General features: G+C 40.5%; 1 protein-coding gene across 2 annotated transcripts in view; it reads right to left on the minus strand.

Annotated features, from left to right (window-relative positions):
- The window catches only part of TRIM24 (tripartite motif containing 24), a 99896-nt gene extending 85253 nt beyond the window's left edge, over nt 1-14643 (minus strand). For both annotated transcript variants that reach the window (XM_025433903.3, XM_025433902.3), the window contains exon 1: nt 14259-14643. In XM_025433903.3, coding sequence (XP_025289688.1) covers nt 14259-14628 — 370 coding nt within the window. In that variant the 5' untranslated portion in view covers nt 14629-14643. The remainder of the gene's footprint in view (nt 1-14258) is intronic.
- Nucleotides 14644-14966: the final 323 nt, after the last annotated feature.

Consider the following 14966-nt stretch of genomic DNA (forward strand, 5'->3'; position numbering starts at 1 on the left):
ACAGGAAGTTATTAATTACAAAGGGGGAAAAGTGGAGAAATCTGGCAGTTCAAACTAGTGATGAAAGCCAAACAACAGCAATGGGACAAGAGGACATCATGGTTTCCTAATGTAAAGCACTGAAGGGGACGCATTACTTTTGCCAAAAATGATGAATAAGGAGAGAAATCAAACATTAAGTTTGAAAAAAACATTTGACAGAAATAATTATTAACTACCTCAAGGAACTGGGATAACTAGGAGTGGCCAGTAAGAAGCTGAGACAGTGCTCAAGCATATAACAGCAGCAGATGTGATAAATATGACACAAAATAGCCACTACTGCTAAGGCTAGGACAGAGTACCCAAGGAAGAATTTTCCCTTCAGAGCTCAATAGTCAGACCTTGTTAGAAAAGATAACAGCCATCACTCACACTTTGGTGCTGTACCAGTGGGATTTGCTGGAAATTCACCCTCTGGAACTTGTCCACAAATCTATTCCATAGTACGTGCTGGCAATCTGTGTCCTGGATTTCCCCCACCATCAAAGGGGGTGAAAAAGCTGCTGTGAAGGACATTATTGTGACAACTGACAAAATTTGAATATAGATCATGTAATTAGATAATAGCACTGTACTAATGTCAAATTCCCTTAATTTAATTATACTGCAGTTATAGGGGATTATCCTTGCATATATCAAAACTCATCAAACAGTACATTTAAATATATGCAGCTTACTGTATGTTAATCTTATCTCAGTAAAGCTAAAAAATAAATAACCTTTTAAAAAAGAGAATCTATGTTTGGGGCTAAGGGTCATGTCTACACTGCTCCCAAATAAGTAAAAATATATATATATATATATATCACCAAGCATACCAAAGTGAGAAATAAAATGCAACAAAATCTAGTATCCTTAGGAAGGGCTCATAGGAACAATACTTTTAAAGTTCTTATATGTGGTCTTTTTTTTTTTTTTTATGATAGTCACAGAGAGAGAGAGAGAGAGAGAGAGAGAGAGAGAGAGGCAGAGACATAGGCAGAGGGAGAAGCAGGCTCCATGCACCGGGAGCCCGATATGGGATTGGATCCCGGGTCTCCAGGATCGCGCCCTGGGCCAAAGGCAGGCACCAAACCGCTGCACCACCCAGGGATCCCCTTATATGTGGTCTTTATGCTTAAACATCAGTTGGCTGGATGTGTGCCTCAATTCACTTTTTTTTTTTTCTATGAAAAATCTTAAAAATCTTTACTCCAGTCTTCCAGATTTAAGTACTAATGCTGGAGAGTCTAATGATAATCTGGCATTCTTTCCACCTAAGTGATGTAGTCTTTTTGTGTAGGTGCCCAAAATATTTTTTCTTTAAAAGCCCTAAAACACATTTCAGTGGTGGCTGTTGTTTCAATTTTCCTAAGGACATGATGAACCCTTATAATATAGATGTTCATCTTTTAACAGCATTTTGTTTTTTTCCTGTTTCTTTTTTCAGTCCAGGCACTTTTATTAATGTCCATATACTTATGTGCACATGCATATAAGATCTTCTTGTCACTTTATGAATTTCTTTCAGCTCTTTACTTGATTTGTTTTCACTTGTCTTTTTCCATCATTTTTTTCTTTTGTGGTACTTTCTAGAGTGTCTACTCATTCAAGAACTTTCTGGTTTATCTTCATTTCTGAAATATTTCTCATTCATTCCTCAAGTCTTGTCAGTTTTTCATGATCTCCTATAACAGGAGCTCATTTACAAACTTTTCTAATTCAGTTTGTATTGTTTTTTCATAACATACTGTTTTATTTTTCCAGCTTATTTTGTAGAAATCATATCTGTGCTTTAAGACAAAGTATACTGCTATCTTCACTTCTTTAAATCTGTTATTCAGAGGACTACTGTCCTTTTTCTTATACTATCTTCCAATGACATAAAATTACAATACCTTCTAGAAACCTTATTTTTTTTTTTTAGAAACCTTATTATATAGTTGGATGGCTTTCCCTATACTTTTAAGTTTCCTATGTAAGATTTGTAAACAGACTGAGATAGCTTTCCTAGATTCAGAGTTCAAAGGTTTCCTCTTATATTGTTACCACAAAGTATTCAAACCTAAGGTACTTAAGTGTGACCACTTCCCTAATACTTTCTGAGATCTGCCTCCTCCAGTGCCCCCTCCCACATGTATCTGTGTCTTTTCTCCTCTTTACCCTTAAGTTCCTACTCTCATCAGCTTTTATTTGCAGCAGTTTCTTTTCAGTGTGGGGCTCTGTTCGCTTCTTGAATATTTCTAAGACTCTCAGGAACCAGGCTGTCCCTGCTCCCTCATACTTTCCTGTAGCAAACGATCTCATTTCAGACCCTATTAGAAGTTTGTGGACGACATTTTGAATAGCACTCCCTAAAATACTTTGCTTTTTTTCAGAGAGTGCTGAGTGGCACTGTAAGAAGGCACACAGGTATCACTATAAATGTACGATTTCCAGTAGCAAGTGGGCCTCAACAAGATCTGCAGTCATACTACATTTTACTGGGAAATGCAATCCACTTTGCACACACGTAGACAAACCCTGTGTGTGTGTGTGTGTGTGTGTGTGTGTGTGTATACCTACTCTTACCTTCTCTCCTGTTCATAACAAAATGTCTCTCCTTCTATTCAAAGTCACCAATCTCTCCATCTATGCCTTGGATCAATCAATTCTGCTTTCTCAGAACACCTCACAAATCCCTTCTTTGGTATATTTGATAGCTCGTTTGACTGAACTCTTCTTTCATATAACAAACGTGCTTAAGCCTTTCCCATTTACATAACTCCATTTCTCTCTCCAACTACTGCATAATTCCTTTAAATTTCTCTAGAGTTGTTCTAACTTTCTTTTTTTTTTTTTTTTTTTTTTTTTTTTTTTTTTTTAAAATTTTTTAATTTATTTATTACAGTCACACAGAGAGAGAGAGAAAGGCAGAGACACAGGCAGAGGGAGAAGCAGGCTCCATGCACCGGGAGCCCGACGTGGGATTCGATCCCGGGTCTCCAGGATCACGCCCTGGGCCAAAGGCAGGCGCTAAACCGCTGCGCCACCCAGGGATCCCTTGTTCTAACTTTCTATCCACATCTCTTTACTTCTACCTATTGTATAACCCCAACAGAGTTTCCCCTACTACTTCTCCATCAAAATATGCTTTGCACGACTGTCATGTTTCTAACACTAAAATGTTTTTGGCCTCTCTTATTTGACCTTGCGTGAATGCGACACTGTGAACCACCACTTTGTTAATACTTTCTTTGCTTGGCTTCCATGACACTACATTTTCCTGGTTTTCTTCTACCTCTTCTCAGTGTCCTTCTAGGTTTCCATCCCACACACCCATAACATATCTGGATTCCTAAGGCCTTGTCCTAGGTGATCTCCTCACTCTAATCTCTAGAGTAGAAAAGAAAGAAACAGAGGGAGGACAACAGGACACCAAAAAGGAAAGGTCAGAGAACTGGAATGGAAGCCTTAATACCAAAAGATGGGTGGGGAAATGAGCTGAGGTTAGTAAAAGTTAAGGCACGTGACACACAAGTCATCTAGAAGATGAACAGAAGAAACATAAATCAACATGCACCAGTACAAAAGGCAGATACTAATGTCATGTGCTATAGGCTCTTCTCCTGGTTATCCTTAATGTTGAATACAGTCAAGAGATCCCAGAAAGACTATTCATTCATAAGGAAGATAAAATAAAGATCTTCCAGTAGTTATAACTCCCAATTACTATATATGACATTTTTCTTTTAAATTTATTGGGTTTTTTTTTTTAAGATTTTATTTATTCGTGAGAGACCGACAGAGAGAGAGAGAGAGAGAGGCAGAGACAAAGGCAGATGGAGAAGCAGGCTCCATGCAGGGAGGCCTGACGTCGGACTGGATCCCGGGTCTCCAGTATAGCTCCCTGGGCCGAAGGTGGCGCTAAACCGCTGAGCCACCCAGGAGTCCCACTTTTAAATTTATTGTAGGGCAGCCAGGGTGCTGGCTTTTATTTTTAAAATCTTTTAAAAATAAAAATAAAAATAAATAAATTTATTGTATTGTGACCAGAGTACGTATGGACAACGTGTTTTAGAAGAAATTAGAACAAAGTTCTTTGAAGAATCCTGTATTTTTACAACTTAGAATTTGAAAACCATTTTTGAAAGACGAGGTAAACACAGAAAAACACTGAGGCAATTCAGCTGACAGTTATGTTCACATGTTGTTTTAAACACATGCACCTATGTATATATTATGTGCACATACTACAGTACTAGAGTACCCTGTATATAACAAATCACATATACAAGACATTCTGAAAGAACAAAATCAGGGTAAAATATTTTTAAATGTTTTGCTAGTCATGATAGCTTCATACCACTATCCTCTAATGGTCCAAGATGTAATATACATTTAAGGCATAGTTCATCATTAATTCAGAGGATGTCAATTTCAAAGAGGGTTTTTGGTAATTTTGAAACTTTTAGGCAAGTATTAGATTTGGTTAGAAAATCACTTGTGTTAACCTCACAATAAGACTGATAAAGAGCCTATGAAGTATCAGTTCTACCACTCTAATGCTGTTAGCTTACAAATTAGTATTATCTTTATCATAGCTAAAAAAATGAGACTTCAAAGATTCAAATAATTTAGGGCTGGTTGGAAAATCGTGACTCCATCAACTCCATATACCTGATAAAATAAAATAAAAAAAACAATGGAACAGCAACAATTACAGCTTTCCATAGAAAGAGATCTTGCTGGCTAATCTACCACTGACTGCATATTCAGGTGCCAGGAAATGACAAGTATCTATCCCTCTACATAACACTGAAGAAGTCATCAGATATGAAGTGCCCTGAGGAACTTTCCATATTTTCCTAAACTTGGGAGGAGCATTATTATTAGCATCCAACCTTGATGACAGACTTAAATACAACTCTCTGTGCTATTAATTGGAGTTAGGGATCACTTTTTATAATTATTACACATACCCTACAACCTGTAACTTAGGGACTCTCCAGGCTGCTGAAACTGAGGGGCTTTCATGAGTGGCTTCCATATGGGAAGCCCTAGGAACTGAGATCCCAGGGTTTTATGTCCGGGTCCTGATAATGGCCTACCACGATCTTCAAATTTTCAGTCATTTTAGTTAAAAACAGAGTCTACAACCCATAAGCCAACTTATCCAAGAACATGTAAATTGTATTACAATACGTTATGTATGTGTATGCATGAGCAAGCTAGGGGTGGATTGGAGGGGGGAGTGTCACAATAGGGTCTGCAGTATAGAAATCCTATTACTTCCCTGGCAGCTGTGTACAGTTTGACAGGTTGTGCAGCACAAGGGACTACTTAATTTAAGAGGGCAAATGGGGATTAATATGCATTCCACTTCCTAAGGCATGTAATCCTTGGTACTACAGGTGACAAGTGAACACATATTCCTAACTCAGACAAAGTAACTTTTAGACTTACAGCAGCCTCAATTCCCCCACTCTTAGAATGCTTTGTATACTATATGTGTGAAATGCAGCCATTTGACATGCTTATTAATGACAATCTACTTATCAAAATACTTTAACTTAAATTCTAATGTTTTCCCCTCAACTCAATAAATTATGTTACCTCGTAATGTGGGACACATATATCCCATTTTGGAGACTACTGGTCTACTATGTACTTGAAAATGCAGGAGTAAATTTGAAAAAGGGGTCAAGGTTTTAGGAAGAAATGTAGGGCTCATGCAAGTAGGTTGATAGTTTACTTGGGGAGATCTCTAAGAAAAATCAGACAAAAATCTTGAGATCTGGGACACCTGGGTGGCTCAGCAGTTGAGCGTCTGCCTTTGGCCCAGGGCGTGATCCTGGAGTCCCAGGATCAAGTCCCACATTGGGCTCCCCACCAGGAGCCTGCTTCTCCCTCTGCCTGTGTCTCTGCCTCTCTCTGTGTCTCTTGTGAATGAATAAATAAAATCTTAAAAAAAAAAAAAATAGAGAGCTCTAAGAACCAAATTACCCACATGTGAGCATATTAAAAAGGTTCAAAGCAGTGTAATAATAGTATTTGACATCAACTTTCTACCAGGACAGAGTAACCAGTACCAAGACAAGTTTGCCTGCCATGTACAACTACATGTAAACGGGGATAGATATATGAGGCAACTATCTTTGGGCATTGAACAATAGGCAATGAGGACTGTGATTCCCTGAAGAAAAAAGGGAAATGCAGGAGGTAAACCCTAATAGGTCTTGATTCTCTACCTGGGGACTATCTCTCAGCCACAATTCAGGGAACTAGAGCTTAAGTAGAACACAGCTTAAAAAGCCAGAGAATTTGGGGCTTGAAGCAAATTAAGCACTGAAGAGAAGAGAGCTGCAAAGAGTGAGGGTGCCAGTAGTCTCTCTAGGGCTTCTCCAAGGCCATCGCTGAAGGCTAACATGCAGGTGCACAGCAAGACTTTGGGATGCTTACCAGAGAACAGTTGCTAAGGGATGGAGAAAAGCAAAGATAGTAGAGGACCAGCAGGAAGAAAGAGAAAACAAATTTTTAAGAAGTAGTCTTAAACTCGACCATACTAATAATTACTTAACATGTAAATGAATTAAACCATTAAAAGCAAAAATTTACAGATTGGATAAAAAAGCAAGACACCACTATTCACTATCTACAAGAGACCTACTTTAAATAGAAAGGTTAAAAGTAAAAGAATGGAAAAAATATACCATTCAAGTAGAGGTAAGAAGACTGGTGTAGCTGTATTAATGTAAAAACAATGTAGACTTCATGAAACAGTAGTACAAGAGATAAATAACATTTCATAGTATTAAAAAGGGCAGGCAATTAATCAATAAGATAAAGCTTCAAAATATCAGTAGCAAAAACTAACCAGGAGTAAAGGAATAAAAAGGTAAGTCAACAATCATGATTGAAGATTTTAACATTCTTCTCTCTGTAACTGATAGAACGAGTAGACCGAAAAAAAAAAAAAGAAAAAGAAAACCAAACCAATAAAATAAACATTTTTACAACACTATCAACCAACTTCACCTAACATTTACAGAATATTACAAGGAACAACTGTAGATAGAATTTAATTTCTTTTTAAATACACATAAATGGTCACCAAGATAGACAATATGTTAGGACATAAAATGTCTCAATAACTTTGAAAGATCTACGTCTTGGCTCAGGAAGTGATCCCAGGATCCTGGGATCAGGTCCCACATTGGGCTCCCTGCAGGGAGCTTGCTTCTCTCTCTGCCTTAGTCTCTCTGTCTCTCTCATGAATAAATAAATAAATACTCTAAGGAAAAAAAAAAAGATTTATGTCTTACAGTTTTTTCTTTTTTTTTTTAGTACAATGGAATAAGCTATCCAGAAAATCCCCATGTATCTTTAATACATTTCTAAGCAACCCAAAAGAAATCACAAGAAAAAATTTAAAATATTTTAATAGAATGTTAATTAAAACAATTTATTTGAGGTGGCAACATATGCTTAGCGAGAAAATTATACCTTTAAAAAAGCAGAGACAAACAATAAATAAAATTAACAAAGCCAAAAGTTAGTTGGTAAGCCCTCAAAAATAGCAAGAAAAAGAATACACATTACAAATAGAAACAAAAGAAGTCTGGGACATTGCTCAGGCCCTGAAAACATTAAAAGGGTTTGGGGAATACTGTGAATAAACATATACTAAAAATGTACCAATTAGATGAAACAAAATTTTCTTCAAACAATTTACCAAAATGGATTCATGAAGAAATATAAAATTTGAATCGCCCTGTATCAAGACACTGAATCCCTAATCAAAAATCTTCTCATAAAGAAAACTCTAAGCACAGATGGATTCACCGAATTCTGTCAAATGTTTAAAGAACTAATACTAATTTTACAAAACGTCTTTCAGAAAATTAGATGGAACACTACACATTTGAGGCCAGTTTTACCTTGATACTAAAATCAGATAAAGATATGAGAAAACCATCACCAATATTCCTCATAAACATAAAAAAGTCCTCAAAATATTAGCAAATCAAGTCCAGAAATACACATAAAGGTGACCAAGTACAGCATATCCTCAGAATGCAAGATAAGTTTAACATCTAAAAGTCAACATAATTTACCACATTAAGAGAAAAAAGGAGAAAACCCACATTATCATTTTAATAGGTACAGAAAATGCATTTGACAAAATTCATCATCCAAAACGATTAAAATACCCAGCAGACTAGGAATAGAAAAGATCTTAATTTTGATAATGGGCATCTGTAAAAAGCTCATAGATCTAACATATAAGTGGTGAGCAACTAACATCTTCCTAAGATCAAGAATAAGGCAAGAATGCCATCTCTCATTTAATAGTGAAATTAAACTTCTACTCAATATTGTACTGGAGGTCCTACCTAGCACAGTAAGGGAAAAAAATGACAAGTTAATTAGGAATTAAAAGTTAAAACTACCCACCTGTAAGCAATAGGATAGTCTACATAGAAAATCTTAAGGAATACACAAAAAACTACTAAGATTTAATCACTGAATTTAGCAAGATAATGGGATACAATCGATATACAAGAGTTGATTGTATTTCAACTAGCAACAGTTGGAAATGATATTTTTAAAAACACCAGTATCATTAAGCAGCATTATCATGAAATAGTTTGGAATATAAACTTCACAAATATTGTACAAGACTAATATGATAAAATAGTGCTGAGAGATATTAAAGATCTAAATAAACAGGAAATAAAAGGTTTATAGGTAGGAATAGTCAATATTGTTAAATCATTCTCCCCAAAGTGGTATTTGGATTTAATGCAATTCCTATCAAAATCATAGCAGACTTTCAAGTAGAGATTAAAAAGCTGATTCTAAAATTTATGAAGAATTGCAAATGACTTCAAAGAACAAAACAATTTTGAAGAACAAAACTGTCCAATTCAAAATTTACTTTAAAAGCTACAGCAATACAAAAACACTTTACTACTGAATAGATCAACAGAACAGAAAAGTATAAAAATAAAAATTTATGTTCAACTAATTTTTTTTACAAAAATGCCAAAGTGATATAAGGGAAAGTACTCTCTTCAATAAATAGTACTTTAACATATGGTTGAAAACATGAACCTCAACCCTTATACAAAATTGCTCAAAATAGATTACAGATCTAAATACAATGACTAAAACTATAAAAATACTGAAAAGACAAAATCTTGGTAAACTTGGGGTAGGCAAAGAACTATTAGAACACAAAAATTAGGGGGATCTCTGGGTGGCTCAGCGGTTTAGCGCCTGCCTTCGGCCCAGGGTGTGATCCTGGAGTCCTGGGATCAAGTCCCACATCGGGCTTCCTGCATGGAGCCCGCTTCTCCCTCTGCCTGTGTCTCTGCCTCTCTCTGTGTCTCTCATGAATAAATAAATAAAATATTTAAACACACATACACACACACACACACACACACACACACACACACACACGAGGATCCCTGGGTAGCTCAGCGGTTCAGCGCCTGCCTTTGGCCCAGGGCGTGATCCTGGGGGTTCAGGATCGAGTCCCACATCTGGCTCCCTGCATGGAGCCTGCTTCTTCCTCTGCCTGTGTCTCTGCCTGCCTCTCTCTCTCTCTCTCTCTCTCTCTTTCATGAATGAATAAATTTTAAAAATCTTAAAAAACACACACACACACAAAAATTACTAAGTATAAAAGAAAAAAATGGATAAATCAGACAATCAAAAATTAAAACTTCAGCTCTTCAAAAGACACCATTAAGAAAATGAACAGGCAAGCTATAGGAGTTAAATATGTATAAAACTGTATCTAACAAAGGACCAGGATATAGAACGTATATAAAGAATATTTACTTATCAATAATGTAACCAATTACTTAAGTTTAAAAATCTGCAAAAGACAAACTGAAATTATACCAAAAAGCTGTAATAACTAATAAGCACAAGAAAAGACTCTCATCATTATTCATCGGGGAAATGAAAATTAAAACCATGAGACTCCCCTTTGCACATCCTAGAATGACTAAAGTTAAAGACTAACGACACCCAAACTGGCAAAGATATGAAACTGGAACTCTCATACATCGCTGGAGGGAATGCAAAACCGTACAACCAGTATAAATATACATTTATGACTCAAAGAAGAAATTCCAATTTTTAGTATTTACCCAAGGAAATAACATACTATATAAACACTTGTCTACAAATATTTGTAACAGTTTTATTCCTAATAGCCACAAATTGAAAACAGTATGATTTCCATTAACAAGGTGAATATTGTATATAGAACTGTTTGTATATAAAACTGGTAGACAATATCTTAAATACTATTAATTCTTTGACATTGTATCTTGTACTCACAAGGTGATTTACACTTCTCACCAGGAACCCAAAGCAATCAAATCCCAAAATCGACAGTTACATTTTACAGACTGCCAGTTAGTAAAGAAGTCTAAAAAAAATTGATGGGTTCTTATTTTTTACTCTTCCCTGGATAAATAATGTGACCCTTTTCAAGGGTATGCTCAATACTCTTTTAAAAACAGCTTAGAGTTTGCTACTCTTTTGCTGAATACACTACAAAATATTTTACAATGTTGTACCATTTCTCCAAGATCAGTTTGTTTTCTGACTTCAGGTACCTATAATGTACCTAAAGAAAATCTGTTTTCTACGTCCTTCCCTCTTTCCTGGATATAACTGCACACTAAGAAAATGGCAGTCATACCTGAGGTAGCTCATCCAACTTTAGCATGTGGTCACTCATCCTCATTCCTTCCAACTGGCAGGCAGCCTTATCAAAGGACAGTTTTGACCCATGTTCTCAATGGGGTCTTGGTAGTTACTGTAATTGTATCTGAGCATTTATAAATTATAATACATACTTTTTCATTATAAATTAGCTTTATTTCTTTTGCATAAAACATTTCAGAAGATTTATTTTCTATGAATTCCAATTAGGGTAACAGAGAACACCAAAAATGGTTTATTGAAATATCAGGTTTGATAATGCTGAAAACTATTATTCTATACCCTGAATTTTGGTCTTAATTTCCTAAGGAATCCTCCTATGATCAATTTTGTTTTGGAATATAACATGGCTTGAGCTAACAAAACACTAGAATTTAATATTATACTCTAGAATTCTAAAGCTATGCCAAGTTGGGCTCTCTGGAGGGCTAGGCCTAGAAATCTAATTTTTTTTTTTTAAGATTATATTTCTTTATTTGAGAGAGAGAATGAGCAGGGAGGAGAGGCAGAGGGAGAGGGAAAAGTAGGCTCCCTGCTCAGAAGGGAGCCTGCCTTTGGGGCTCCGGATCCTGGGATCCCAGGATTGTGAGATAACGACCTGAGCGGAAGGTAGACAACACTTAACCAAATGAGCCATTCAGATACCCCCCAAAATCTGATAAGTATACCAGTGCCTCTAGTAGAGCTAAAATTTGAAAACCACTATCTAAAAGGGACAAGTATAACTGCAACATGATTGTGACCTCAACAAAACTTGTTTTGTTTGGCCTAAAGAATGGGCCTGTGTGCGTGTGTGTGTGTGTGTGTGTTTGTGTGTGTGTTTTAATTTATTTGCCATTATCTAATCCTAGAGAAAGCTCACACAAAAATCCGGGCTTCAGACTTCTGGTTAAAAGAAATACAATATATATCTATATCTATATCTATATCCTTCAATACTGGCCCTCTCTGAGGGCACCTGGGTGGCTCAGCGATTGAGCATCTGCCTTTGGCTCAAGTCACGATCCACGTCCTGGGATAGAGTCCCACATCCGGCTCCCTGCAGGGAGCCTGCTTCTCCCTCTGCCTGTGTCTCTGCCTCTCTGTTTCTCTCATGAATAAATAAATAAAATCTTAAAAAAAAAAAAATACTGGCCCTCTCTTCTCTTACATGACAATCTGCAAGAGCTGAGTTTGCTGCCCGCCTCCCTTTCACTCCTCACTTTCCTTATTATTTTACCCCCAAGCTCATAGTTCTCCAACTCAGATAACTAGCTTAGCTCCTGTAGGTATTATATAGTTTGATCCATGATGACTGTACCCACAAGTTCATTAGGAGAATGAAGAACAGAGATGGTGAAATGAACCCTATTTATTTATGAAATGTGCTGGCTAAAGTTTTATCTCAGCTAGTATTAGAGTAAGTTCACAAGGAGAGGGAGGAAGAACATTCAAGTTAATAAGATTCAGGATAGGTAGTATTTTTAATTTATAGAAAATGACCCTCTTTTTTAACAGTGTATTTAAAGAATCATTTGTTAGAGACCATTACCTTCCAATTTATATGCTTTCTTGAACTCTTGCTGGTAATACAAACACCAAGATAAAATATATTTAGACTAGAATCGCATAGAACATTTTGAGAAATCTGGAACTTAAAACCTGTCTCAGAGTTTAGTTTCAGAGCATTTATTCCCCCTGTTCTCATTCATTCCGGTCTAAATATCATGGCCAGGCACACGATAAACCTTAATTCTAGAATTACGCAAAATTCAGATCCTGATTGGCTACTAGCCTATTTAACCAATTAAAATGCAAATAAAAGAGACCTTAGACTGTGTCTAAACATTAAGAACTAGGATTTGTTTCACCTGTACTGAATTTCCAACAGGTGGGCCACATGAGAGAAAACAAGAGTGAAAGATCGGAGACTTCAGCCTATTTGCAAGCTAGCTTACCATGGTAGAAGGCAGACTCATGGGTGAGAGAGCTACTCACAATAATAACGTAGGCCAAAGCTAACATAAACCGAAGCATCGACATTTTTGCTCTCCTTCCCGGAACCCCAGTTCCCACCAGGCAAGGTCAAAGGGCCAGCTGACACCTGCACAGGCAATGGATTGTGTTACACCAGAGGAAACCTAAGCTTAGAGGACCCCAATCTTGTATCGTGGGTACTAAGCATGCCTGTCTTTAACTCCAGTGGACATCACACTGGACCACACGCACGCCTGCTCTTTGCTCTGGTGGAAGACACAATCTCTATCTTCCAAGGCTGATCCTTATACAAACATCTTTCAAAAACAGAAACAAAGGGCAGTCACAGTACCTCCCTGGCACGACCTGCAGAAACTGAGAGACCGCTGGAACACTGGCTCCCTAGGCCAGATACTGTTCCAAACACAGAATCAAATGCAGAGTCTAACACTACTGTCTGTCTATAGCACCGATTTCATATACCCCTTAACATAGGCTCAATTACTTAGCATTTTATCTCAAACTTAATCAACCAGACCCTCTGAAAGTATACATCAAAAACGAATCATTCCCGTTTTTAATTACTTTCTATTTTTAAAAAGGAGGTAGGTGCTCCCGAATCCGCAAAGTCGCAATTTACAATCCTCATTCTCCTAGGATGCTTACTGCGCTTACTCTGACTCACTTTTTAAAGGTCTCAAACCTGTTAACGCTCGCAATGGGAACGACCTGTCGAAAGTCTCATTACCCAGTAACAAATGCACCACCAAAGAGAACAGCAACGTCCTCATTACCCAGCTGTCGTCTACAAAATACAAGAAAACCCTGCGGGCCGCCCGCCCCCCCCCCCCAAAAAAAATCACTCCCTTCTATTTCTCTTTACCCTTTACCGTTGCGAAAGAAAACCTTCCAATGCAAACACACACACACACACAACCACATACCGTCTCTCTGGGTCCCTCCGTCCCGGCAGAAGGGAGAGAAATCGGGGAGACGCGTCAAAGAAGCCGAAACATACGTGCAGGACAGAAAACAGCATCCGGATCTGCCACGCGTCTCCCCGAAGAAAAGTCCCCGTCGCTTCGTCTTCACCCACCGCCCACCACCCCCGGCTCAAATGACGTGGGTCCGAACCGGGTGATGAGGGCCGCACCGACCGGGACAAAGCTCCGGGGGAGGCAGAGGGCAGAGCAGTGAGCCGGACGCAGCGGGCCAAGCAGCCGAGCGACGCGGCGCAGCCCGCTCCAGCCCAGGTTTCCAGAGTGCGGGGCGCGCTCCTCCAGCCCCGGAGGAGAACGCGGAGCCGCCGCCGCCAAGCCCTCGGCGCCCGGGGAAGTGGCTCGCGGGGCGCGCGGCCGCCGCCGCCGACGCGGACCCTCCTCCTCGCCCCTCCCCCGCCGCGCACCCCCGGCGGCGGCGACGTGACAGCGGGTCGCGCCGCACCCGGGCGCCCGCCTCCTGCCCCGGAGGGGGGCCGCTCCTCAGGCTCCTCGGGCTCCCCGGGCGCCCCGGGCTCCCCTCCCCCCCGCGCGCCCACCTCGGCCGCCTCTCACCTTGGGTGGCGAACGGCGAGGAGCCGCTGACCGGCGAGCCGGGGGCGGGGACGGGCGGCGGGGTCTCGGCCGAGCCCAGCATGGGCGCGGGCAGCATGAGGTAGCGCTGGGGCGCGGGCAGGCAGCGCTGGCAGAAGGAGTGCAGGCAGGGCAGCAGCTTGGGCGCCCGGCTCTGGATGTTCTGGTGGCACACGGCGCAAGTGTCCAACAGGTTGAGCCGGGCCGCCTCGCCTCCCCGCTCCGAGTCGGGGCCCTGCCGACTCTCGGCCTCGTTCTCCCCGCTCGGCGCCGCCAGGGGCCCCCCGGCGGCCGCCGCCGAAGCCGCCGAAGCCGCCGCCGCCGTCGCCGCCTTCTCCACAGCCACCTCCATTGTCCTGCCCCCGCCGCCGCCGCCGCCGCCGCCGCCGCCGAAGGGGGAGCACGGTCCCCGCCTGCCGCCGCCCCCGACGACCTCCTCCTCCGCCTCCTCCTCCGCCTCCTCCTCCTCCTCACAGGCCGTTAGGATGACCCGCGGGAGACGGAGGGCCGGAGGGCGGGCCGGGCCGAGGAAGCCTCCTCAGGCCCCGGGGATCCGCCTCCCGGGTGGCGCGGCCGGAAGAAGGGGATCTGTCAGCGGGAACCGTTCCTCGCACCGGGAAGGCTGCGCCCCGTCCGCTTCGCCAACCGCCTCGGCGCTCGTCGAAGGCGCCCAGCCCGCCCTCGCCTCCC

Source organism: Canis lupus, chromosome 16 (genome assembly GCF_003254725.2).
Source record: "Canis lupus dingo isolate Sandy chromosome 16, ASM325472v2, whole genome shotgun sequence".
In the NCBI taxonomy this organism is placed as follows: domain Eukaryota; kingdom Metazoa; phylum Chordata; class Mammalia; order Carnivora; family Canidae; genus Canis; species Canis lupus.